This window comes from Triplophysa dalaica, chromosome 18, assembly GCF_015846415.1.
Source record: "Triplophysa dalaica isolate WHDGS20190420 chromosome 18, ASM1584641v1, whole genome shotgun sequence".
Classification (NCBI taxonomy): Eukaryota; Metazoa; Chordata; class Actinopteri; order Cypriniformes; family Nemacheilidae; genus Triplophysa; species Triplophysa dalaica.
In genome coordinates, this window is record NC_079559.1 from 6599554 (window position 1) to 6623288 (window position 23735).

Here is a 23735-nt window from a genome sequence, read left to right on the forward strand (position 1 = left end):
AGCAGTACATCACTCACAAACACAACCATCCCTCGTGTAAAACCAATGACACCCACCCTACACACTCCGCAGAGCACACAAAACCTGATACAGTACGGCCATGGTGGTGGGTTTTAAATTTTGATTCTGAACATGAGTTTTATCCTGACTGGTCAAGACACAACACAGCTTTCTGTCAATGACTTTTTAGGCTGTGTTCACACCAAACATGAATTGAACTATTTGCACAAGTAAATTCCATTAAAAGTCAATGTAGAGACGCGAGTAGAAGCAAACTCGAGTCAATCGCATCTTCCATCCAAGTTGAAATTTTTTTAACTCAATTGAGAAATTTGCATGAAGAGCTCATTGACGCCTACTGGGCCTGTGAAGACACTCCCTGCCACGTTTTTTGCATCACTCGTGCGAATATAACAAACGAAGCGTTTGGTCTGAACAAAGCATAAGGGAATGCACGTACTTTGTTAAAAACATCTGTCAATTGTGTAAAAGTAAACACAATGTTGGTATACATTCAGTGATCCAACGCTTCCTGTAGTTATTGCTTGCTACCTAAATCAAATAACAGCAGTCTAGACTAACATGTTTCCCAACTGTCACCCCACAGCACAAGAATGACACCATCTAGCATAACTCTGTGTAACTTGGACTTCAATTAAATCATGATTGCAACTCACTGTCTGCTGATTCAAAACATCACCTTTCTTCTGGAAATATTTTTACAGCGACGTAATTGCTTCCATCTGTGTCAACTCGGTGATTATGCTCAAATGCTTTTGCAGCAACGTACACACGAGAGAGAAAGGCACGCGGGTGAAGTGCAGAGGCAAAGAAAACGTAATGGAGAGAGAACAGTTAAACAGCTGGATGCCAGGATAGAGGGTTAGACTAGAAACTCATTTTGCAGCCCATTCATTCGTAACAGAAGCGTGACAGTTTTTTCCTACCCTGACATCTCCCCTTCTTTGATGCCTGGTTTAATAGAGGTGACATTTGTCGACGCGCTTTCTGTGCAAATAATGTCACCCGTTGCTGACATGGGGGTGGTTAACGTCGACTGTTTTTTTAACCAAGAGCTGCTATATTTTTATAATCGATCCCTCAAAAGACCTGTAGCCATATAACAAAGCCAAATATTTTGACAAAGGAAAGGATACGGTTGAAGTTCAACGACCATAAAATCAGCCAGTAATCCTGTAATCGATACGGTCTTAAAGGTCATAACCTGGATAGAGTTAACGATGCATGAGAAGAGGATTTCGGGCAAGAAAGGGAAACTGTCTGCCCTGGGTGGAATGTGAGACGTCACGTTCTGCCCTTGTACAACGCGTACCCAACATTCAAGCAACAACTTAATTGTTTCAAGAATTGTTGTTTCCTTCTCAGGCACAGGTGTTATAGCGAGTTTAGTCATCGGCAATCATCACGCAAGTTTTCACAACCTTGCAGCTTTCCTAAACACAGGGAGGAAGAACAATGGAGAGATGTGAGAGAAACGAAGAAAGAGCCAACGAAACCTTCAAAATGGAGAACGACAGGTGGCTGCTGGGGGCACATCTCTGGCCTCGGAGGGCAGGACTCACAGGTCAACTAAATTAAAGTGTCTGATGTCTACATCCACTTTGATCAGCTTCCCCTCGGAACAGCAGGAATAAAGGAGAGCTGACATTTTGAAGCCGAGCGCTAAGTGCTCGGTCAGGACATGGGAAGCGCTGACGCGTCTCTAATTACGCTTCTCTCACTGACAAGCAAAATGAGAGAGACTGAAGACGCTGCCTGATCAGTCGTTCAACACCAGGGGAGGTTTGAGGGGAAAGAGAGGCTGAGGAAGGATGAGAAATAAAGAGAGACAGAGATGAAGATGGAAGTAATGTGTTTGGGCAGATGACATCCTGCATTGTGGCATCAAACACGATTTGAAATAACATTTTTTTTTTTCTTATAATTATTTGTGAAGAGACTTTCAGTTTAGAGTAAATGATCTGTGGACTTGTGTTTATATACACTGCTACATTTATACAGTCAGAAATGAAAGAGTCATATACAGGTTTTGAACAACATGAAAATGAATAAATGATGACAGAATTTTTTTGGGGGGGCTCTAACTATCCCTTTAGCCATGTGGCGAAAAAATCAGAAGAGTTACATTGTGTTTGCTTACAAGTTCAATGCAACCTCATTTAAATGTATAAACTATTAGGTCAGTAAAATAAATCACACTGCAAGTATACTTTCTTTGATGGTTTGAGATAAAAAATTGAGCTTGAAATTTGAAGATGCATAATAAGAGTTATGCATTTTCAAAAATTAAGACAAAAATCTAAAATACTTACAAATATGTTCCAGAAAACAACTATTTGTCAACAACCCAAACTTGGTTTGTAGCACGGTTATAGACCATAAACTAATAATTAGTTCTTGAGATCAAATTTTAAATCAACTCATCAGGATACAGAGAAAAGACACCTACACTGAAAAAGAGAGTAAGAAAGACAGCAAGGGCGAGCGAGGGAATAAGAAATCATTTTTTGCTGTCCAGAAGGCAGCTAGATGTCAGAGAATTATGGTGGTGTGAAGCCCTTGGGACTCTCAGCAGCATTGATGGTTCTGTGACACTGGAAACATCAGAGCTTGCTCTCTAAATCACTCATGGTCTCACGTCTACACCCATCCCAACCCCCATCACCTGTCCTTGGACACGGGCTCCCGTCTGTCTGACAAGCAGCGCTACTATATACACAGCTTATTTCCTCTCTCCTCTCTGCAAGTATCCCTCCACCCACTGCTTCTCTCTCTCCTTGCTTTATGGATCCCACCCTCAGTAATCATTCAGCCCCGACCAAGCCACATAAGAGATGAAAATCGATTCTTCCCTCTGCCCACTTTCCTCTCTGTAAGCAGAAACTGTTAACATCAGCCAACTTTACGTCTAAATCTATGTACGGACATGCATGTGAACATGCGTCTCAGGTCACGAGAAGTTCAGTCTCGGGTGATCTCATCACTGAGGCTGCCCACCCAAGTCCTCTTTCTGTATCCCCTTAAACCGGAGATGAAAGCCAGTCTCAAGCCACAAACAGTGATGGATGCAGTGTTACATCCTCTAAACTGCCCACCTCTCAACCCCGGGTCTGCATGTCTCTGGACTGCACGCTCAAGAGAAACACATTTGAGGGGTGTGATGGATGTGACCGGACTGATAGGGTCCCTGCCTGGTCCTCTGATCAAAGCCTTGAAGGCAAACACTTATTTATACATGATTTACTACAGCAGGAAAATGAGACGTTCTCAATAAAGGTCTGAGGATCACTGCTGGGTAGACCAGCTTAACCAGAATGAAGTGACATGTTGATGGCATTTCCAGTGAAGATAGTTCTAGTAGTTCACAGAAAAGCAGACTTGCACCTCAGCCCCCTACGCTGAGAAAAATAATATCTAAGACCCAACTGTTTTGTTCAGAATCCTGTCGAGCTGCCTTAATGTCTACTGCCCACATGTACAGTAGGTAGCTGACTTCTAAGAAAACAATCTTGAAAAACTTAAATGGAATCTCATAAGTGATGATTTGGAACGCTCTACGTAGGAAGCAGTTCCCTTTCTGTCGGTCTCTCGACGTTGTGTCGAGAACGACAGATGGGGTTCGCCCTTGAGAACCAATCAACTCTGACTACTATAGAAAAGGCCAATGAAATTTGGCGAATGCAATTTGCATGCCGGGCTCCGCCCCCGGAAATCCGGTATAAAAGGAGGCCGGCGTGCAGCATTCACTTACCTTTTGTTCTTCAGAGCCATCGCTCATGAGTACAACTCAGGATTCAATCCTCTACAACTACACGCTGGTGCTACGACGTGTTACAGCGGATCGTCCCTTCCTGCAGCGACCTTCCCCTGGGCGTCTCGGCGGTTCCGGAGGTGTTAGAGATTTTTTTCTAAAAGTCCTTTTCAGGACTGACTGAGCATTCTCCAGCGCGGCATGTCCCGCTGTTCTCTTGGGTGGGCACCCTCATCGAGGAGGGGGATGGACACGATCGCTGCATTAGGTGTCTGGGCGTCCAGCACACTGAAGCAGCGTTCGTTGACACATCTGCCTGCACTGCGGGCAGATTGTCATTCAGAAGTTGCGGTCACGGGTGGCTGTCTTCCTACGGGAACCAGCCACCATTTCGTCTGCTACCCGGGCTGTGACATCTGTGGCTACGGCCCCGATGACCACCCACGTTAGCAGCGTTAGTGATACGGGGAACTCTGCGAACGTAAACCCGCCAGCCAAGTGCTCACGGGCCGATCGCACCCCGATTCGCTCTTCTGAACGTTCCCCAACCGGCGGTGGCATACCGTCCGGATCCTCACGCACACACTCGGAAACGATGTGTGACATATGGGGGAGATGTCGCTCGCAGCATCGGAGGGAGACTGGCATCCGACTCTGCCGAATCCAAACTCCACCCCCAGCGGTCGAGTTCAGGAGGAAGCAGAAGTGATGTCATCCGTGCTAACCCGGGGATGCGTGGTTCCCGAGGTCGGTGCGCGGTGCAAACCGCGCCCACCCCGGGTGCCATGTTTTTCCCGGAGGTGCATGAGGAGCTGTGTAAAACTTGGAACGCTCCACTCACGGACCGTTCCAGTGAAACCAGCTCCGGCTCCCTTACTTCCCTCGATGGTGAGGCAGCCAAGGACTGCGTCGAGATCCCACTGGTGGAACGTCCGCCTGCGGTGCACCTGTGCCGCGGACGGCTACCACCTGGGGGGGGATCGACCACTCCTACCGTCCAAAGCACGTAAGACTTCGGCATCACTGGTGTCGAGAGCTTGCGATGTTGCGGGCCAGGCTGCCTCCTCTCTCTATGCCTTGGCCATCCTGCAGGTCCGCCAGGCCAGGGCGTTGAGAGGGCTCCACGAGGGTAAGGCCGACCCGGGTATAATGCAGGATCTCCGTGCCACCGCTGACAGCGCTCTACGGGCGACTAAGGCGGCGGCACGGGCCCTGGGTCGGACGATGTCCACGGTAGTGGTCCAGGAGAGACACCCCCGGCTATACCTTGTGCAGAAGAGTGACAGCAAGGAAGTCCGCTTTCTTGATGCACTCATCTCGCAGGGTGGGTTGTTGGTAACACCGTCGAGGACTGCGCTCAGCAGTTTTTTGACGGCGAAGCAGACAGTGGCAATTAACCACATTTTTTTTTCACGCCGCGACTCGGCCGCCTACAGGCCTCCGAGATCTCACGTGACGTCTGCTTCCCTGCAACCCAGGACCCTTTCGACATCGGCTCCGGTTCCTGTGCCCCCACAGGCGGCACCCCGGAAGCAGAGGTCGAGGGGGAAACCTCCACCCCGTCAGCAACCTCCTCGCGAGAAGGGACACTGACGGGAAGACCCCAGGGAGAACAACATCGGGCCCGAACCTTCACAGCCACGGCTCTGATCGGTCGGTACGGGACGACTCCTGCCTCGTCACCAAAGCCGGGCCCTTGTTAGGGCTTGGCGCCCACTTACTCACTGAGTTTTCTGTTCTCCCCGGGTTTACTTGCAGCCGATCGCACACTCCACTGGACTGTGCTCGGCGAACCGACCTCACACCCTGGCGAGGCGTGAGGTCGTACACATACGACAGCCGTCACCACTCTCAAACCGACAGTGCGTGCCGTTGTCCCGCCAGGCAGGTAAGCAGGCGGAGCAAAAACCTTCCCTCCGGGGACTCCCCGCGACATGGTTAGCTCCGCCAGCCGACGAACCACCCCCCGTGGGAATGATGAAGCAGACCGTCCCCTTGGTCACCCTGTCACAGTCCCTGGGAGCTCGAGAGCTGCCCACACTGTCTCGCTGGCTAATGAGGGCGGTCCGTCTTGGTTACTCGATCCAGTTCGCCAGAGACTCACCCAAGTTTCGGGGCATCATCTCTCCCTCTGTCAGAGGCAGAGACGCCTCCGTACTTCGGGTAGAGGTCACCACCCTTCTGGCAAAACAGGCATCGAGTTCGTCCCTCAAAACCAAGATGTTCAGTGGGTCACCACCCGCACTTCATCGTTCCCAAGAAAGACGGCGGGTTGCCCCCAAAGGCTGCGTACCCTGAACAGAGCACCTTCACAAGCTGCCATTCAGGGTGCTCACACAGAGGCGCGTCCTGACATCTATGAGGTGTCAGGATTGGTTCGTGGCAATCGACCTGAAGGACGCTTACTTTCATGTCTCGATCCTCCTCGACACCGGCCGTTCCCACGGTTCGCGTGCGAGAGGCGGGCATATCAGTACAGAGTCCTCCCTTTCGGTCTGTCCCTGACCGCCCTTTCTCCCTGAGAGGAGGAAGGCGAGCGGGTACTAAACTATCTCAGCGACTGGCCTATCTTGGCACACTCGCGAGATCTGTTATGTACACAAAGGGACCTGGTGCTCCGGCACCTAGGTCGATTGGGACTCCAGGTCAACCAAGAGAGGGGCAAGCTCTCCCCAGTGCAGAGCATCCTCTTTCTCGGTATGGAACTCAGCTCTGTCACCATGTCGGCACACCTGTCCGCAGTTGTGCCCAACCAGTGTTGAACTGTCTGAAATGAACATTTTAGGCAGACAGCGGTCCCCCTGAAACAATTCAGAGGCTCCTGGGACACATGGCGTCCTCGCGGGTTAATACCCCTCGAGTTGATGCACATGACACCGCTCCAACACTGGTTTCAGAGTCGAGTTCCGAGGAGAGCGTGGCACACCGGCAGCAGGCGCATGGTGATGCCGCCCTGCTGCCGACGCACCATAACCCCTAGTCTTTATGACTTTTTCGACGGACTCAGGTCCCTTTGAGCAGGTTATGAGGCAGGTCGTGGTGACGACTGAAGTCTCCCTGCAGGGGTGCGGTGTAGTGTGCAACGGGCACGCAGGTGGGGTGTTGGACGAACCCCCGCCTGCGCTGGCATATCAATTGCCAAGAGTTGTGGGCTATGCTACTTGCACTGAGCAGGCTACGGCCTCTCGTGCGAGACATGCACGTGCTGTTCCGAGGACAGCACTATAGCTGTAGCGAATACAGATCGTCAGGATGGCGTTCGCACACAGCAGCTAAACACAACTTGCTCGACGCCTCCTCCGGTGGAGTCAACAGGTGACTCGTTCCCTTTAGGCCACACACCCCGGGCAAACTGAACTAGACAGCCGACGTGCTTTCTCGCCAGTTTATGCCTCGTGGAGAGTGGCGACTCCACCCCCGTGCAGTCCAGCTCATTTGGAGGCTGTTCGGGTAGGCCCAGGTAAAACCTGTTCACCTCCCGTAACACCACCATTTGCCCGCTTGATAGTCCCTGCCCTCGGCACGGATATCCTTGCGCACAGCTGGCCGCGGGATGGGCGGAAGCACACCTTCCCCCCCCCAGGAGCCTTCTTGTACAGACTCTGTGCAAGGTCAGGGAGCAGGAGCACCAAGTGTTATTGGTTACACCACACCGGTCTAACCGCACTTGGCCTCAGAGCCGATGCTCTGGACAGCGACTCCCCCTGAACCATTCCCCTGACAGAGGACCTGCTCTCTCAGGGGAAGGACACGTTCTGGCATCCCAGATCAGACCTCTGGAACACCCATGTCTGGTCTCTAGACGGGACGAGAAGATCCTAAGATGGCTACTCCCCCTATACGGCTGAGACCATCACCCAGGCTAGGGCCCCATCTACTAGGCGGTTACACGCCTCTAGACGGTGCCTCTTCTCGTCCTGGTGTCTTTCTCAATGAGAAAGACCCACTGAGGTGCTTGATCAGGATTGTGTTCCCCTCCTCACTCGACTGGAGACTAACATCTCCCTTCCACACTGAAAGTGTATGTAGTCGCTATTGCCACTCATCACGACTCAGTCGGTGGAAAGTTTCTAGGGCAACACGACCTGGTCACCAGGTTCCTAAGCAGCGAGAGGGCGGAATCCGCCTCATCTTCGCTCCATACCCTCTTGGGACCCTAAGTGGTCCTGGGGAGCCTCAGGGCCCCCCAAAGAGCCCCTCGGAGGTTCCGATCTTCCTCATAGAGTAAGACGGCCCTCCTGACGGCGCTCACTTCCTTCAAGAGGGTAGGGGACCACCGAGCATCCTCCGTGTCCCTGGATTGCCTTAAACTCGGCCCTGGAAACTCTCACGTTATCTTGAGACCCAGGCCCGGATGCGTGCCCAAGAAGTTCCCACTACTCCCTCCGGGGCCAAGTGGTGAACTTGCAGGCGCTCCCCATAGGGGAGGAAGACCTAACCCGATTAGTGTTGTGTCCAGTACGTACTGGACCGCACGCAGAGCTCTGAAGCTCTGACCAGCTCCGTGTCTGTTGGAGGACAGCAGAAGGGGAAGGCTGTCTCCAAACAGAGGCTGGCGCACTGGGTCGTGGACGCCGTTACGACGGCATTCCGATCTCAGAACCTCCCATGCCCATTGGCAGTGAGGGCTCACTCCACACGGAGTTTAGCCACCTCCTGGACACTGGCAGAAGCGCCTCTCTAGCAGACATCTGTAGAGCTGCGGGTTGGGCTATGCCCAAACACCTTCGCAAGGGTTAACAACCTTCGCGTAAACCCGGTGTCAGCCCACGTCCTGCGTGGCGACATGTAGGACTGGCATCCGGGGGGGCGTATGCCCGCGAAAGCACCTTTCCACCCTCTAACAGGTTGGGTCAGTGTGCTATTTACCTTTTCTTCTTACCCGAACACATCGCTAAGAAACTGGTACCTCACCAGCCTCCCTTCTTACCCAGACACTGGTTAAGAATAGGCATTCCATCCATCACCAAACAAGCACCCCCTGGGGGCTGGCTGGGCAGAGCAGCCTTCCCCCTTAGGCCGGGATACCATGTGAGCTATCACAGATAGCTCTAACCGGACCTAGTGCTACCGGACGTCTGTAACACCCCCTCCGTGGGCTGTTCCGTCTGATGTATCCTCATGAGAATGGTTCCCACTCCTGGTAACCCATGAGCTTCCCCAGGTGGGCCTCCACCTCGCGGTTAACTACTCAGTCCGCACGTTCCATGCGTTCTCCTCCAAGGACGAGACCATACCTATATCCACCATATTCCTCCCCACGGGTAGGAGGTGGCCTCTGTAGCGCTTCTCTGATTAAGAGTCGCGCTTACCCGGTGTAAACTGATCTGGACGGCCTCTCGCCTATAGAGAGCTAAGGCCCCGTCCGTGAAAGTTACCGGTCAGGGCTGTACCCATCTTTCTCCAAGAAAGCTCTGGAACCCCCCGACCTCCACACTGGAAGGTTACAGTCTCACGAAAGCTTCGAGATGACACGCCCAGGCTTGTTACCGTCGCTTCGCTAGAGATTGTGACGCGATACAGCGTTGTGGCGTTTTCCATAGGCAACCCCATCTGTCGTTCTCGACACAACGTCGAGAGACCGACAGAAAGGGAACGTCTTGGTTACGTATGTAACCTCAGTTCCCTGATGGAGGGAACGAGACGTTGTGTCCCTTATGCCACGAACACGTATCGTATTCTGCTGCAGTTTGAGAGGTCTCAGGCTCTTCAGAACAAAGGTAAGTGAATGCTGCACGCCGGCCTCCTTTTATACCGGATTTCCGGGGGCGGAGCCCGGCATGCAAATTGCATTCGCCAAATTTCATTGGCCTTTTCTATAGTAGTCAGAGTTGATTGGTTCTCAAGGGCGAACCCCATCTGTCGTTCTCGACACAACGTCTCGTTCCCTCCATCAGGGAACTGAGGTTACATACGTAACCAAGACGTTTTGCCTGCCACACAAACAGAGCTTTGAACATGAGACTCAATTGATTTTGATAAAGTTAATGATATTTTACAGTAAAAATATTTAAATACACACAGCACACACAAATACTGGGAATACAACAATAATAAAATGTGTTTTATTTATATGGCGCTTTTCAAAAACCCAAGGACGCTTCACAATAACGAATATCTAAACAGTAAAAAAATTTAATAAAATAGTCATCATATCTACAGATATCTACCATACAGCCTTTTTAAATAGATAGTTCTACTAAAAATTGAAAATTCTATCCTCACTTCCTTTGTCATTTCAAACCTGTACGAGTTTCTTTTTTCGCAGAATACAAAAGATGTTTTGAAGAATGTTGGTAACCGAACAACGGCGGTACCCATTCACTTCTACTGTATGGACACAAAACCAATGCAAGTCATGGGCACTGCCATTGTTTGGTAACCAACATTTTTCAAAATATCTTCTTTTGTGTTCTGTGAAAGAAACTCATACAGGTTTGAAATGACAAGAGGGCGAGTACATTTTTGGGTTAACTGCCCCTTTAATTAAATTAACTGATAACACTTTAAAAGAAGTTTGTATTTGTCATCATTAGTAAATACATCAACTGTCATTATCTTATGATGAGCAATATAGTTTTTCACCATTTATTAAACTGAATGTTAGTTAATACCAATAAATGTTTGTTCACTGTTTATTAACTAGTGTATTAAAACTTAATAAATGCTGTGGAAATATTGTTCATTGTTGGTTCATGTTAGCTAGCTAATACGTCAACTAATGTTAACAAATAAAACGTTATTGAAAAGTGTTAAATCTTGTTTTTAGAATGCCAACACAGCAAATGGTACATGGCACTTTTGCCTAGAAAACAAGGTGTCTTAAAGGATAGCACAATTATGTGATGCCTTAAAATATTGTCTGCTAGGAAGATCCCTTTGTTTTTTAACAAAGCAAACATAAACTGCTTTTTTATGAAAGGTGCTTTCGCCAGAAAACAGAAGTAATGGTTCGGTTATAAGATGTTATTCATGCTACCATGAAGGAGGGACTATTTATTCTGATTTACTGATCTTTTCCATTAGCTAACACATGAGCAAATACAGCAGTTGGCTCCAGCACCCCATTACCCTCTGGCTTCTGCACGGCAGCAAAAACATTGGCTGGGAAACTTCAAAAGCTCCTGATGAGCAGATTAAAATCCAGCCAGGCAGACATGATCATTATGCAATATTTATACGTTCGACTGTTTGTGTCTCGCATACGATGAGGACGTCTCCCGTGTTGGACCCGGGAATAACGCGCAACGTTGCCTGTGCGAAATCAGCGGTGAGATCAAAGGGGTCCCACGCCGAGTGAATATTTCAGAATGAACGATTGATTTCTGCAACGAACCCCACCAAGAGAGGCTCACAGACGACTGTAATTGGAAATGAAAGGAAAGCCATAAATAGAAAGCGCAAATTGCACCAAACCGAGGCTCAAACTGCAGAACAGAAGCTCAAAATGGACGAGAGGCGGAAAACGAGGGGGCCGCGGTCTGCGAGACGTGAGAACGGGAGGTCAACGTGCGATGGAGTTTTATAGTTGCAATAAAAACGTTCTCTTACCGTCACAGTCGCCCAAGTGAGATGTGTTTCCATGCTCGACGTCTTGCTCGAAGGGAAGTCTGTGGTGAAACGGGGAAACAGAAACAGTGGTTGAATCATTCATCAAAAAACCACATAAATAGACTGTAAAACCGCAGCGTCTGAATTACAGTAATGCCTGCGTGTTTTTCGCCTTTGTTTGAAAAGACAATTTATTTTATGAAAGAAAAACAGTATTCTTAATTGTGTCTTCAAGGCCACTTCTTAAAAGCCTTGCTGTTATTGCCCTTTGCTCCTTTTGGCTTTGATAATAAGCACTTATGTACAGCATGTGCATGGGTTAAACTCTATTCCGGCGCGTCATCACGACTTGAGACATCACAGAGCTCAATTAGAGATGTTCTGTGTTACCTTAAAGCCACAATAATGAAGAAGAACGACCACAGTTGGCTCAGGAATTGCCTTGTTCCAATAGCGCAAGTCAAACACAGGAAGGGCCGAAGGCTACACGCAGCAGAAAGCGTGCACCGGGGGACCGGCTTCTTTCCACCACTGTCGGCAATTAGTCAAAGCCCAAGACAACAAGGCAGTCAGGGGTCTTTTTTAACTGCCAGGGCCTTGGCTTTCCAGAAGATACGTTTGCGCCCGTGTGGTTAAATGTCTATAAAATATAATGTTTCAACAAACTGCAGGCACAGAGCTGTAATCTCCAGAACTCCTCTGAGAGAAGATGGCAGAGCTTTTAGACTGCAGCGGTGAACCACGTTGAGAATTTAAATGAGCGCCTAGAATCCAAACCACCGCTCTCTTGAGGATAAACATTAGCTGTATTATTTTACTGAGAACTATATAAAGAGTGATGAACAGCCAAGGAAATTGCCAAAGAAAGAAAACTTGTTTTGCATATTCACTGTTTGTGTATATTAGCAAACGGCAGTAATTGAAAGCACTTTCACTATTTCGACTGCGAAATTCAATTGATATTAATTTTTTCTGGGGTTTTGCGAGACGAAATCGATCCACAGGTTGAAGTAAAACCCTCTTTAAGTTTTTGCTGTCAGAACTACAGGCAGACAACCTGTATTTACACACAGAACTCAATACACCATCTCCCTGAAGACAGATACACTTTCACAAGTGAAACGGGCTCGTATTTAAACATAGAAAGAACATTAACATTGGAAATTTATCAAACAAATATAGCAAGCCACTAGATGATGATGTAACCACAATTCTTTTCATATACACTACCATTCAGAGATTTAAGGGTGCTGCAGTGTGTAATTTATTTAAGGATCTATTGACAGAAATGCAATATAATACACAGAACTGTCTTCAGAGGTGTATAAAGACCTTACATAAAGAGGCATTATATTTTTATTACATTAGAAGGAGCTATTTCTATCTACAAACACCGTGGGTCCCCTTACATGGAATTCACCATAGGGCACTAGTGTTAAGTCGGCGTGGTAGCGGGGGCACACATAGCCCATAGGTCATTAGCATTAACCCGGTTGGTATGGTAGCCCAGGCACACATAGATAGTAATACATGTTGTTCGAATAGCCCTTCGGGGCAGCAGCAGTACATATGTATTGCCGATAGATCTGTTTGGGGGGGCGTTTCCGTTTCTCTGGCTTGCATTGTTCATTTCGTGGCTCCTGCTTTGATGGGGGTTTATTCATATGTTATATGTCCAGCAGCAGCATTCCTTGTATGCACACAGCAGCATGTTGTGGATGTATTGGTAGTAGCAAGTCTTCGTACTTGATCCGCGTAGCAGATCTATTCCGCCAAGACCAAATACATTTATTTATCATGCACACTACCATGCTACACTCTCCAAGAGTTTCCATGACAGAACTTAACAAAACTATGGTAATAATGTCTGACAAAAAATCTGAATGAATAAAAAGTGTTATATCTTAGTATCCTTGGTGGAATCACCCTTTGTGTAGAGTTTGTAAGAATGAAAATTCTTATTTTTCCATGAAATATAGCAGCGAATATAGTAAATATCTTTTCAATGTGGGTCATTTTCTTTTTTTAACTCTGTACCCTAATAATCTTGGTTTGGTCTCCTCCCCTTCAACTGTTATTTATTTATAATAGTTATTTTTGGCCTTTTTACGTAGTTATTTGGATAGTTTACACTATATGGCGAGATGAGAGAGAGGAGCAGGAGCCGAGAAAAGCCCACTGAACCAAAAGCACCCACCAAAAACTTTCATTGATAACATTGTTCAATATAAATGTATTTTTGTAATGAAAGAAACATAAATGCACAGCTACATTTATGTCTAAACTAAATTCAGACATTTACGCATATGCCTTCAGATCAAAGGTCAGAAGAAACATTTCAAACTTCTTAATGGTAGTGTACACAAAGAAGTGTTTTATCTCTAGATATATTACACAAAGCTGTATTAGGTTTTTCTTTGGCCAAGCCTAATAAATCCGTGTCAGGCAGTACAGGTGTAAGCTCATAAAATGATACATGTGCCCGACTCTAAACTCACCTGGTACCCGCGCGGAGGAAAGAGCAGGTGCTTCCTTTGGTCCAGCCACAGTATGGGTCCCGTGAGGCGATGCAGTTCCTGTGAAAAAAACAGGAAAAAACATGAATAATATCCCTTAGCCTAGCACGGTATAAAGTTTAATTCCGCTGGATTTCACCCAAGTACGATCTTCCCGGTTCAGTGCACACATTAGACGCGTGACATGTGTTATTGAGCATTATGCCTCAGTAGGGTGCATGGATGGCCCGTGGGCCCAGCATACAGGCTGGTGTAAGATTCCACTATGTGCCTGACCACTGGTCAGAGAAAGAGCTATGAACAGAGCGAGAGTCCACAGTTGAACCAAAAATGATTTGGACCCTTGAAAATGCCAAAAGGTCCTTGAATTATATAAGAAAATTTTAACCAAGTGCCAATTGATTTTAAAGCAGACGGCAGCTAATCACTTTCAAAGCCACACATTTTGCACGCAAAAGAAATGTGTTACAAATGTATTGTTCTGGAGGATTGTGTGTATATTTAATTGCTAAAAGTCAGATGGTTGTAACTGTGCCTCAGACGCAAATCCATTGCATCTGTGTTTGTATAGATGGGATAGATTTATCAAATCCATTTATTGGATGGGCTGAGGAAGTTCCTGTGGATCCCACTTGCTGTGTTCCTCACAGGAGGTCCCTGTGTATATTTAGTTAGCAGATTTTTTGCCAAGCATAAAGGTCGTGTAACACAAGCAGTTCCTTGGGCTAAAAACTTTCAAGAATGTTGAGATGCGAAAAGGTCAACATCATGTCCCGAAGGGTTATTTTGCACTTCAACTAAATAATTAGCTTCTATAAATTCTCCCCTCAAGCATTTTGGCCAGACCTGCTTATTTTTTTGTATCAAAAGAAATCGAATACATTGGCAAGCTTCCCAACCACTAAATAAGCACAATACAACAAGTTGTAACAATTCAAAATGAAGCCAGAAGGTATTTTTACTTTTTTGGTACTCTGAATTTGAGGAACATGCCCATAGCTAATGTGATGTCAACTTGAGTATTTGATTGCAGATAAGGGTTGATATTTTGTGTAAGGCATTGCATCTTGAAGTGTGATTTATAGATCTAAAGTGTTGCTATATCTGTATATCTGAAAATTAAACGGATACATAAAAAGGATTTGTTTGTCGTTGTTTGACAGACATGCTTAAATGACGTTGCTAAATACTAAATAGTTCCTTTTACACATACGAATGCGATCGGGGAAATGGTCTGAGGGAAAACTTAGTTCACGAACAACAGCCCTCTATACTCATTCCGGAACTTTGTTTCTGAACTTATCCGGTTGGAAAGCATAACACAAAAGAAGATATTTTGAAGAATGTCGATGAGCAAACATCAGGCCCCATTGACCGTCCTTGTATATATTCAAAGCCACTAAGAAATGTCTCAAAATATATTTTGTGTTCCACAGAAGAAAAAGTATTTTACGAGGAGAATAAATGATGACATCATTTTTATTTTTGGGTAAACTATCCCCTTTAGGTTTAGGTTTAAAATGAAGGTTCTGATTACCCTAAAATATTTAGCTTAAAGGTTCAGTGTGTCATTTTTTTAAAGATCTATTGACAGACTTTCAATATAATATACATAACTCTGTCTTTAGAGGTGTATAAAGACCTAACATAATAAAGCGTTATGGTTTGTTTACTTAAGAATGAGCTCTATCTACATACTGCCTGTCCCCTCGAATGGAATCATCCATGTTGTTTCTACAGTAGCCCTAAACGGACAAACTGCACTACAGAATGCGTTTTGTAAATACGTTGTGTCTTTCATCAAAGAAGCGAAAACATGACAACATATTAGTAGATTTCATACACTTGACCCTTAACAATGTCAATCAGTCAATCGGAAGTTCCTACTTAGACAGGTGGGTAAACGCTTGTTTTTGTGTACTGTATTTGTAAGTGTTTAATTGTATAAGTAAAAGATGCCACTTTGCTGTGTAAGATTTCAAACCAGAAGAGTTTGTGTGTGTCACTCACTTCATACAGCGGGAATGCAGCTGGCAGCGCGCTACAGGCACTTTGATCACACAGGATGGGAAAGCAAGGAGAAGGCTGTGACTGATGCGGTCCAGCGTAAGAGACAGCAGCTGTCTGGCCTGAGGAGAGTCCGGCCCACACCTGGAACAAACACAGTCCAAATCAATTAGCCAGAAATTACGAGCGCAGAGAGAAAGTCAAAAACTATTTACACACTTTGAAGCTCGCCGACTTGGCAGAAACATAAAATGAATAAAGTTTAGACAACACGCGGTCTGATACCGCTTTAGTCTAACAAAATATATTGTTTCGTTGTTTAACAGAATCTACCACGACAACTGTAGTTTCTAAATCAAATATGGCACATGCAACGATAAATAACATCAGTTTTCTTTTGTACTTCCCAACTTGAATATTTTTGACATATATTTTCTTCAAGAATTTATTCTATTAACAATAAAAGCCCATTTACCTGAAGAACAATAACGAAAGATTTTATTAGCATAGATCACAGTAACGGATACAATTTTCATGTTTTTATAAGATGAATAGATTTGGATTAGCAGTCAATCATTCCTCAGATAAAAATATTTGGGCAATCCTAACAAAATTGTTCCTCTATATTCCTCTATTCCCGCAAACTCAATATTTTTTAACTTCACAGTTACGTTTATACATTTATAATCATCATTCTTGGATACAGACTTGTGCTTTGGCTATAATTAACAGTCTAAATTCATCCTATAAAAAACAATAAGAAAGAGTAAAGCTCGGAGATGTGTGTCAACCAATCTGATTGAAATCTGCGAGCCTGGCAGCCACCCACTCCTCTGTGCTTTAAACTTAATAAGCACTTAGCGCTGAAGAATCACTCCAGCACCTGGCAGGCTGGCTCTAACTCACATTTGTTTGCATACATATACGCATACATATGGTTATTGAAACCCTTACGATAATATCCTTGATTGCGCAGAGAGATCATTAGTACTTTCTGCAATGAGCCACACGTATCAAACACCTTCAAGAGTAAATAAGCCATAAGATCAAGCACAGGCTGAAAATATATATGTTGAAAAATGAAAGAAGTCTGAATGAATGAATCATTGCAGTCCTACGGCACCTTTTTTTCCAAGCAGCCAAAATAAGTGATGAAGAGCGAAGCAGGAAGAGAGAGGGTGAGATAAAGAGGTGCGACTGGCAGGTTTAAAGTGAATTAAGCGGAAAAAACAGCCTCTCTTGACACATATGAGCCAAGGAGTGAAACAGAAGAAATGAAAATGAATCACCGCTATAGTTAGATCACAGAAAATAAGTTTGAACAGAAAAATTAGGCTGAAATAAGCCAAGCAACTAACAGAGCAAGAAAAAAACGACAGGCGTTGAAAATTTTGATCTTGCATCAATTAACATTCAAGCCCTCCTTTCCCAATCCTGCACTCTTTTTTCTTTGTTACTATGGTATAATTTTTAGAGACGATAAAAGGGCACCTTAAGCAGTGTCCAACTCATGCTTTACTTCTACATTCAATTTTTTAAATGATGTCTTTAAAGACAGGTGCAATTTGGGTCACTTTTTAGCTCACATTTTTTTCACGGATTTACACACTGTGTAGATTGAGATTTGTTTATGTTCACATTTGTCACTTTATTGTTTCAGCAGACTCCTATTTGGAAATTAAAAACCCGCTGACAACTTTCACATTATTAAGACCATGTGTTTTTACCTTGGTGTGTAAAAAATGTGTTTTGTTTTCGAATTAGAGAGCCAGAGATACAGAGAATGAGAAGAAAACCAGACTAAACCCTTTACAGAATGCAGACACAATTGTATCCATGGAAGATGTTGCTTACAAAATCTGCACCGCCTTCAGCAAGAGATAATAACCAGTTAATGCCCCATCTGTTTAAATGGCACGATTTGCCTCCTGTGGTCTTTCAACATGTTATATTTACCATAAAATGATGTTTCAACATTAACCTCTTCAGTACCTGTCAGGGTTGTAGCCTTCCAGTTCCTCCAGGAATATGTTGTTTCTTGAAACTGTATTGTCTCTGTTTGGAGTGACAAGGAATTTGAGGATGGTGCCTCGACTGGAACCCAGGAAGAGGAGTGTCTGGTTACCATAGGGACCAGCATTCGTGTCCACCACCATTTTATTCAGCTGGTCTCTGTAAAAAACGTATCAAATCAAAACAGACCTTTCAACATAATTCATACTCAGACGAGACAAAGAGTAAAAGAGGCATTAAAAATGAACCAAACCCTGCTGCCAAAATAGCAAATCACCCAAATCTAAAGAACAATTTGCATAATTAAGACAAACTGGCACATCTTGGGACAGCGGCACTGTCTCAGTGATTCAGCTTTCTAAAATAAGATGATTTCCTACAGGGTTTGAAATTACACAAACAACTTGTCACTATAATTTTTCGTCCTGTGCCCTGTGGGATGCTGTGAAACCCCAGCTGCTGGTACCCTGAAGTCTGAACATTGACAGACGCTACGCTAATGCTAGCAGACGTGGTAGTCTACTAGTCAGATGTTCAGAAAGAGAGTGTGAATCATAGAGTAGTGAAGATGAAAGAATGATTTTAAGAGTCTTCAGTTAACTCCTGAAGTAAAGCAAATGTCTTCATTGTCAAAGGTCCAATATTTAATAAGGACCTATTGACAGAAATGCAATATACAAATACATAACTATGTCGTCTAATGTGTATAAAGACCTTACATTATGAGGAGATGTTTTAGGTGCTTCGAAAGGAGGGGAGCGGTGGAGTGAGCCCCTGTCTGCAATTCGCAACCTCACAACTAGATGCCGCTAAAAACTGCACGTTGCACCTTTAAAGTTAACAGAAAAATCCTGCTACATCCAGCTACTCAATTTAGCTGTTTGAAGCATGTAATTTGGGGTTATTAACTGTCCCGAAGCTGTTCTAGATAGACTTTCAACTTTAAGAGGTTGAGGACAACCTGGTAGCCTATGTTGGTGAAACTGGTTGGAGTTGGTAATCCACATTGGACCATCAGTATATTAATGGAAAGGAAAGCAGGAAACCTAGTTTTGACAAGTTTGTCCTTACCTGACCATAGTCCTAACAATCCAAGGTCTCTGACCGAGCGACGGGACAGCTTCATCCATCAATGGATGAGTCTTGACAAAAGTTAGCATGTCATCTGGGAAAGAGTTGGAGGAGTTGAACTTTGAACCCTGTATGGCACATCCACCCGGTCTGAGAAATGAAAAACAGGCACATTATGAAACTTGCCATTCGAGAACATAAAACACTCTTTAAAGCTGCAAATTTCGACGTTATGAAACCATTTCATTTGGTACCTTGGTTTAGGCACCACCTCATCTGGAACAGGTGTCCATATTGACTCGGGTGATTTCTGCTCTTTAAATCTGCCTTCAAACACTCCAGCCAGCTGTTCCATGTCGAAGGCACACACTGCAGAGCCGGGAATACTGCAAAAAAACAAGACACTTTTCTATAATGGCTCATTCTTAAACCTGTTCTGTTTTATTCGGTAACATGGTTGTGTGTAGAAAGATCAAGGAACGGAGCACAAAATAGGTTTCATTTATCACAAACACACTGGCGACAACATCAGCCTTGACTACATTGAGCCGTTTGACAGTCATTTCAAGGCAAATAGAGCAGGTAACAATATCAAGTGCTGTCACAGGAAACCATAGGCAACAAGCACTTCAAACTCACTGACCTTCTCCATCCACACAAGATATATTGCCAGTATAATATATAGCTACACAAACACCGAAGCGTGATGTATAATGTGCAACAGTGCTCTATGTGTCTATAAGATCAGCAGGTAAATATTTGTGCATGTTCACACAGAGGACTCAGTTAAACAGCCCTCTTTCTTTCAGCTCTATCTGCTTTAAATTGTCCTGAAGTACAGTGATTCGTCTCTGGTGAAGTGACAGCTCTCAGCATCACAAAGACTTGCTTAAGAGGAGGAAAGAGTCAAACAGAGTGACTCAGAGAGATGTGGGCGTAAAAATGAAGCACACCATCTCTCCGTCTCTTCCTCCTCAGCATTTCCTGGCACTGTCAGACGTTCTGAGTGAAACCACAGCTGTATTCTCATGCATCCTTGAAACAGGTGACTAGTTCCTCGCCTCTCCTCCTCCTCACCGCTTCGCAGAGAACTTTATCTCACGTCATCAAGTAAAGTGCCCAGAAATTCTAGAACGCACCTTCTCTGTGAAAACAGAATCTAGGGAGATGCACTTTCTGGGTGCAATCCAAGGGTTTAACAAATCTCTAAACGATATGCTCAAGTATGCACCCTCAGCCTTTTGTTTGCGTGACACAGTTCTTCTTCAAAGCTGCCCACACTGACTTGGCTTTATGTAGTTTTAAGTGTGGACTGCTGGGTTTGTATAATAAACCTCAAGAACAGAATCGAGGGAGAGCAGAGGCCTCCCATGGCATTGTGGGACACATCTGTCCCTCCATTTCACTGCGCGCTGGGTTTGTGTTAAGCTGTAGGCTAGACAGCTGTTGAGGATGATCTACTGATTGACAGCACAGAAGCTGTCCGAAAGCTCAACGGATTGAGGATCTTGACTGCTGTGACAACACAAGTCAAGTAATTTCTGACAAGGCCTCCTGCAGACCTCATTAGAGTCATCTCAGCTTGAGCGAGTTTAGACTCATCAATGTCATCACCCCGACATACTGCAGACCTTCTTAAAGGTCTGACAGGTGAGCGGCTCCAGCAATGGCTCTCCTTGGGAATGAGAGAAGTGTGGTTTCTTCTCTTTTTAATTGTCATTAGACATCACTGGATTTATGGCTATTAAAAATAACAGGTAAAATTAGTAAAAATTAAATATCCATATTCTACACAATGGGGTATATGCATATGGCTCGATGACGTACTTCTGCTAAAATCTCAGCCAATGATACGTCATCATCCCATGTGCATACACCCCATTGAATGCCAAGTCTTTTTCTTTCTTTCTTTCTTTCTTTCTTTCTTTCTTTCTCTTTCCTTCCTCAAATTTTTTTTCTTCTTCACTTCTTTGTGTTGTTTTTCCTCTCTTGCTGTCTCTTCTTTCTCTCTTTTCTTCAGCCTTCTTTCTCTCCTTCATTCTTCGCTTTGTTGTAATAAGCCTTTGGTCTCCTGCCCATTTCCACATCTTTAAATTTGTACGATAAGAATTATTTTTGTGAGTTTTAATATTTGAAAAAAGTGTTTTAAAACCTCATACTCTCTTTCTCACCTTTCGTTCCTTCTCTTCCCTTATTTTCTTCTCTTCGTTCTTTTTTATTTCCTTCTCTTCCTGCCTTCATTCTTTTCTTCTCCTCCCTTTCTTTCTTGAAAACCAATTTACTTAGGAAGTACTGTCATACAACACCGCTGTATTGAAAGAAATCTCACCACGTTCCATTATGGTAGCACTAATAAGTTTGCTAAACTGAGCAGAAAAGTTTCCCCTTGAGAATGTGTGTCTGCGTATCTCATCTTCTCTCCGTCAAATCGCTTCTCCATTGCTCTTTCAACCTTTATGAGCCCTCTCTGTCTCCACTCTCTCTTTAAATGGTCCTCAGCTGGCCCAATTTTGTGTGTGTGCTTCTCCAGCAGAGTCTGGCTTCATTTCATTTCCTTCTTCAATCTGAACTCTGCATCGTCCTCCTGCACTCACCAAGAATCCACTAAGAGGATGATTTCACTCACCTGCAGCCTCTCATTTACAGCAATTCCAGTCTATTACTCCTGTCCTGCCTGGAGCCATGGCCCCACACCTAAAAGCTTCAGGAGCTCAAATGAGATGCAAACACCTTTTTCGGCTTCAAGGTTTCTGGAGAGGGAACAGGGCTGCAGAGAACCGACTATCCTTCATTCATTTTTAGGAATGTATTTTATCATGTATACTTTTTAAAACAAAGGTTTCTTAATGGTTCTTTGATTAATCAAAGAACACTTATGATAATTATTTTTCATTGTAAAGGGTTAGGTTTTTCAATATTCTTACACTTTAAATATATTTGCTTTCGACAACACATGCACAGCTTTTTAGCGTTAATTTGGAAATCTTATTTTATCTAGTCTTATTCTGGATGATTTTTTTTCTTTTCTGTCAGACCACAAAATAAGAGATGAATATTCATAAAATATTAAAAGAATATTCAAGGGAAAGTTCATCCCAAACATTTTTTTTATAATTTACTACCATGCAAACCATTGCAAAACCTGTGCGCCTTTGTTCTGCAGAACACTAAAGAACATATTTTAAAGATTGTTGGTAACAATTTACTTCCATTGTACGGACATTTCTCAAAATATCTTCCTTTATAAACCTGTATATGTTTTTTACTGCAGGACACGATGACTTAAGGATGAACAAATGGTGACAGAATTCAGATTTTTGGGTAACTAACCCTCAATTTTCATCTGCGTTCCACATCTATAGAAATACTATTGTGAACCACAGATAGTTCATCGGAGCATAAATCAGTCCTTTTGAGACAATCTGCACTTGATTACACTCCTTCCCATAATGCCTCTACCCATTTCAACCACATCCCCAACATGCCCTTCTCTCATTCCCATAGTCCTCCCCTGCTGCTGCGTCTGCCACACGCTAACCAGTCCATGCAATTTGTCTGAGAGCTCTTTAACAGACCACACATCCTCACGGCAGGCTAGCGAAGCCCCCTGCGCTGTTTAAAGAAGACTGCAGCTGCAGACGGGAATGCTTGTTCAGCTGGGAGCTCCCCGTCGCCGCACCTCGCCGGCGTCTTATCACAGAGGCGCTCAGTGCTCGTGTACGCCATCCATCTCTCTCTGAGCCTGCCGCGGATCCCTGCCCTCAGGATAAGAGAGGAGGAGAGGAGCACTCACAGATAAGAGGCAGTTGATGAAACAGTCTTTAAAGGGACAGTTCGTCGAAAAACTGTGTAGACTTGCACTTACTTTTATGGTTTTGCATTCTTTTTTCAAACACTTAAATACTCACCCACTGTAAATGTATACAAAAACGACCAAGCACATGATTCAAAATTTGCCCTGCAAGGTCATATAGCCTTGAAATGACATGAGGGCGAGTACATAATGAGGAAACGTAAATTTTTGGGTGAACTACCTCTTTAACTCCTCTGAAGGACAGGAAGGAGTGGTAGGGGTGCAGATGTGGCCCATTATTGACTTCCTCATTCATTCGTCCTTGAGTGACTAGGGAGACACACACACATACTCTTCTATCCCCCCCCCCACAGCAGACATTAGCAGACCGAGATGTTATTAGAGTTGGCATTTGCTAAGGTTTGACCCCTGCTCTGACACACACCCATACACAAACACACACATACACATTTGCATGCTCGGAGTCTTGCCCTTTCTTCATCATCAGAGATTCTTCCATTTCTCCTCATTTGTCACACACACATACACACACACACAGGTCTCACATAGATATTACCCATCACGCACGCTCATTCACACATTATGCATACACACTCGCAAACCTCAGTCACACACATTGGTAAGATTGTGTTCAGCAACCTTATCTGTAAAATAAAATAAAAGCAGATCTTTCAGCAAACATTCCCGTTTCCTCTTGTAGTCATTATTTTTCCCATCTCGAGCCTCCTCCTGACACTTTTTCCCTCTCTTCTGTTCTCACATTGCTTCCTGTAATTATTTCCAGCAAAATCTGTCAAAACATGCACTTGCTTCCTGATCCCCAAAATATATGTTTCATTGTTGCTTTCTCTCTATGTGTGATGCATTGCTGACAGACTGTCAAGCATGTGTACATCTATCCTCATTCATCCATCCGTCTCTATCTTTCACACCTCCTCTTTCGTAATGCCTCTCTACATGCCACTGAAACCAAGCAATAACATTCCCAATA

At 44.7% G+C, this 23735-nt stretch overlaps 1 protein-coding gene across 1 annotated transcript in view; it reads right to left on the minus strand.

Moving 5' to 3' along the window:
- sema6bb (sema domain, transmembrane domain (TM), and cytoplasmic domain, (semaphorin) 6Bb) overlaps window positions 1–23735 on the minus strand; it is a 104112-nt gene that overhangs the window by 14177 nt on the left and 66200 nt on the right. The window contains 6 exon segments of the mRNA XM_056729603.1: window positions 11324–11382; window positions 13822–13899; window positions 15850–15990; window positions 17839–18018; window positions 18931–19080; window positions 19185–19316. Coding sequence (XP_056585581.1) covers window positions 11324–11382; window positions 13822–13899; window positions 15850–15990; window positions 17839–18018; window positions 18931–19080; window positions 19185–19316 — 740 coding nt within the window.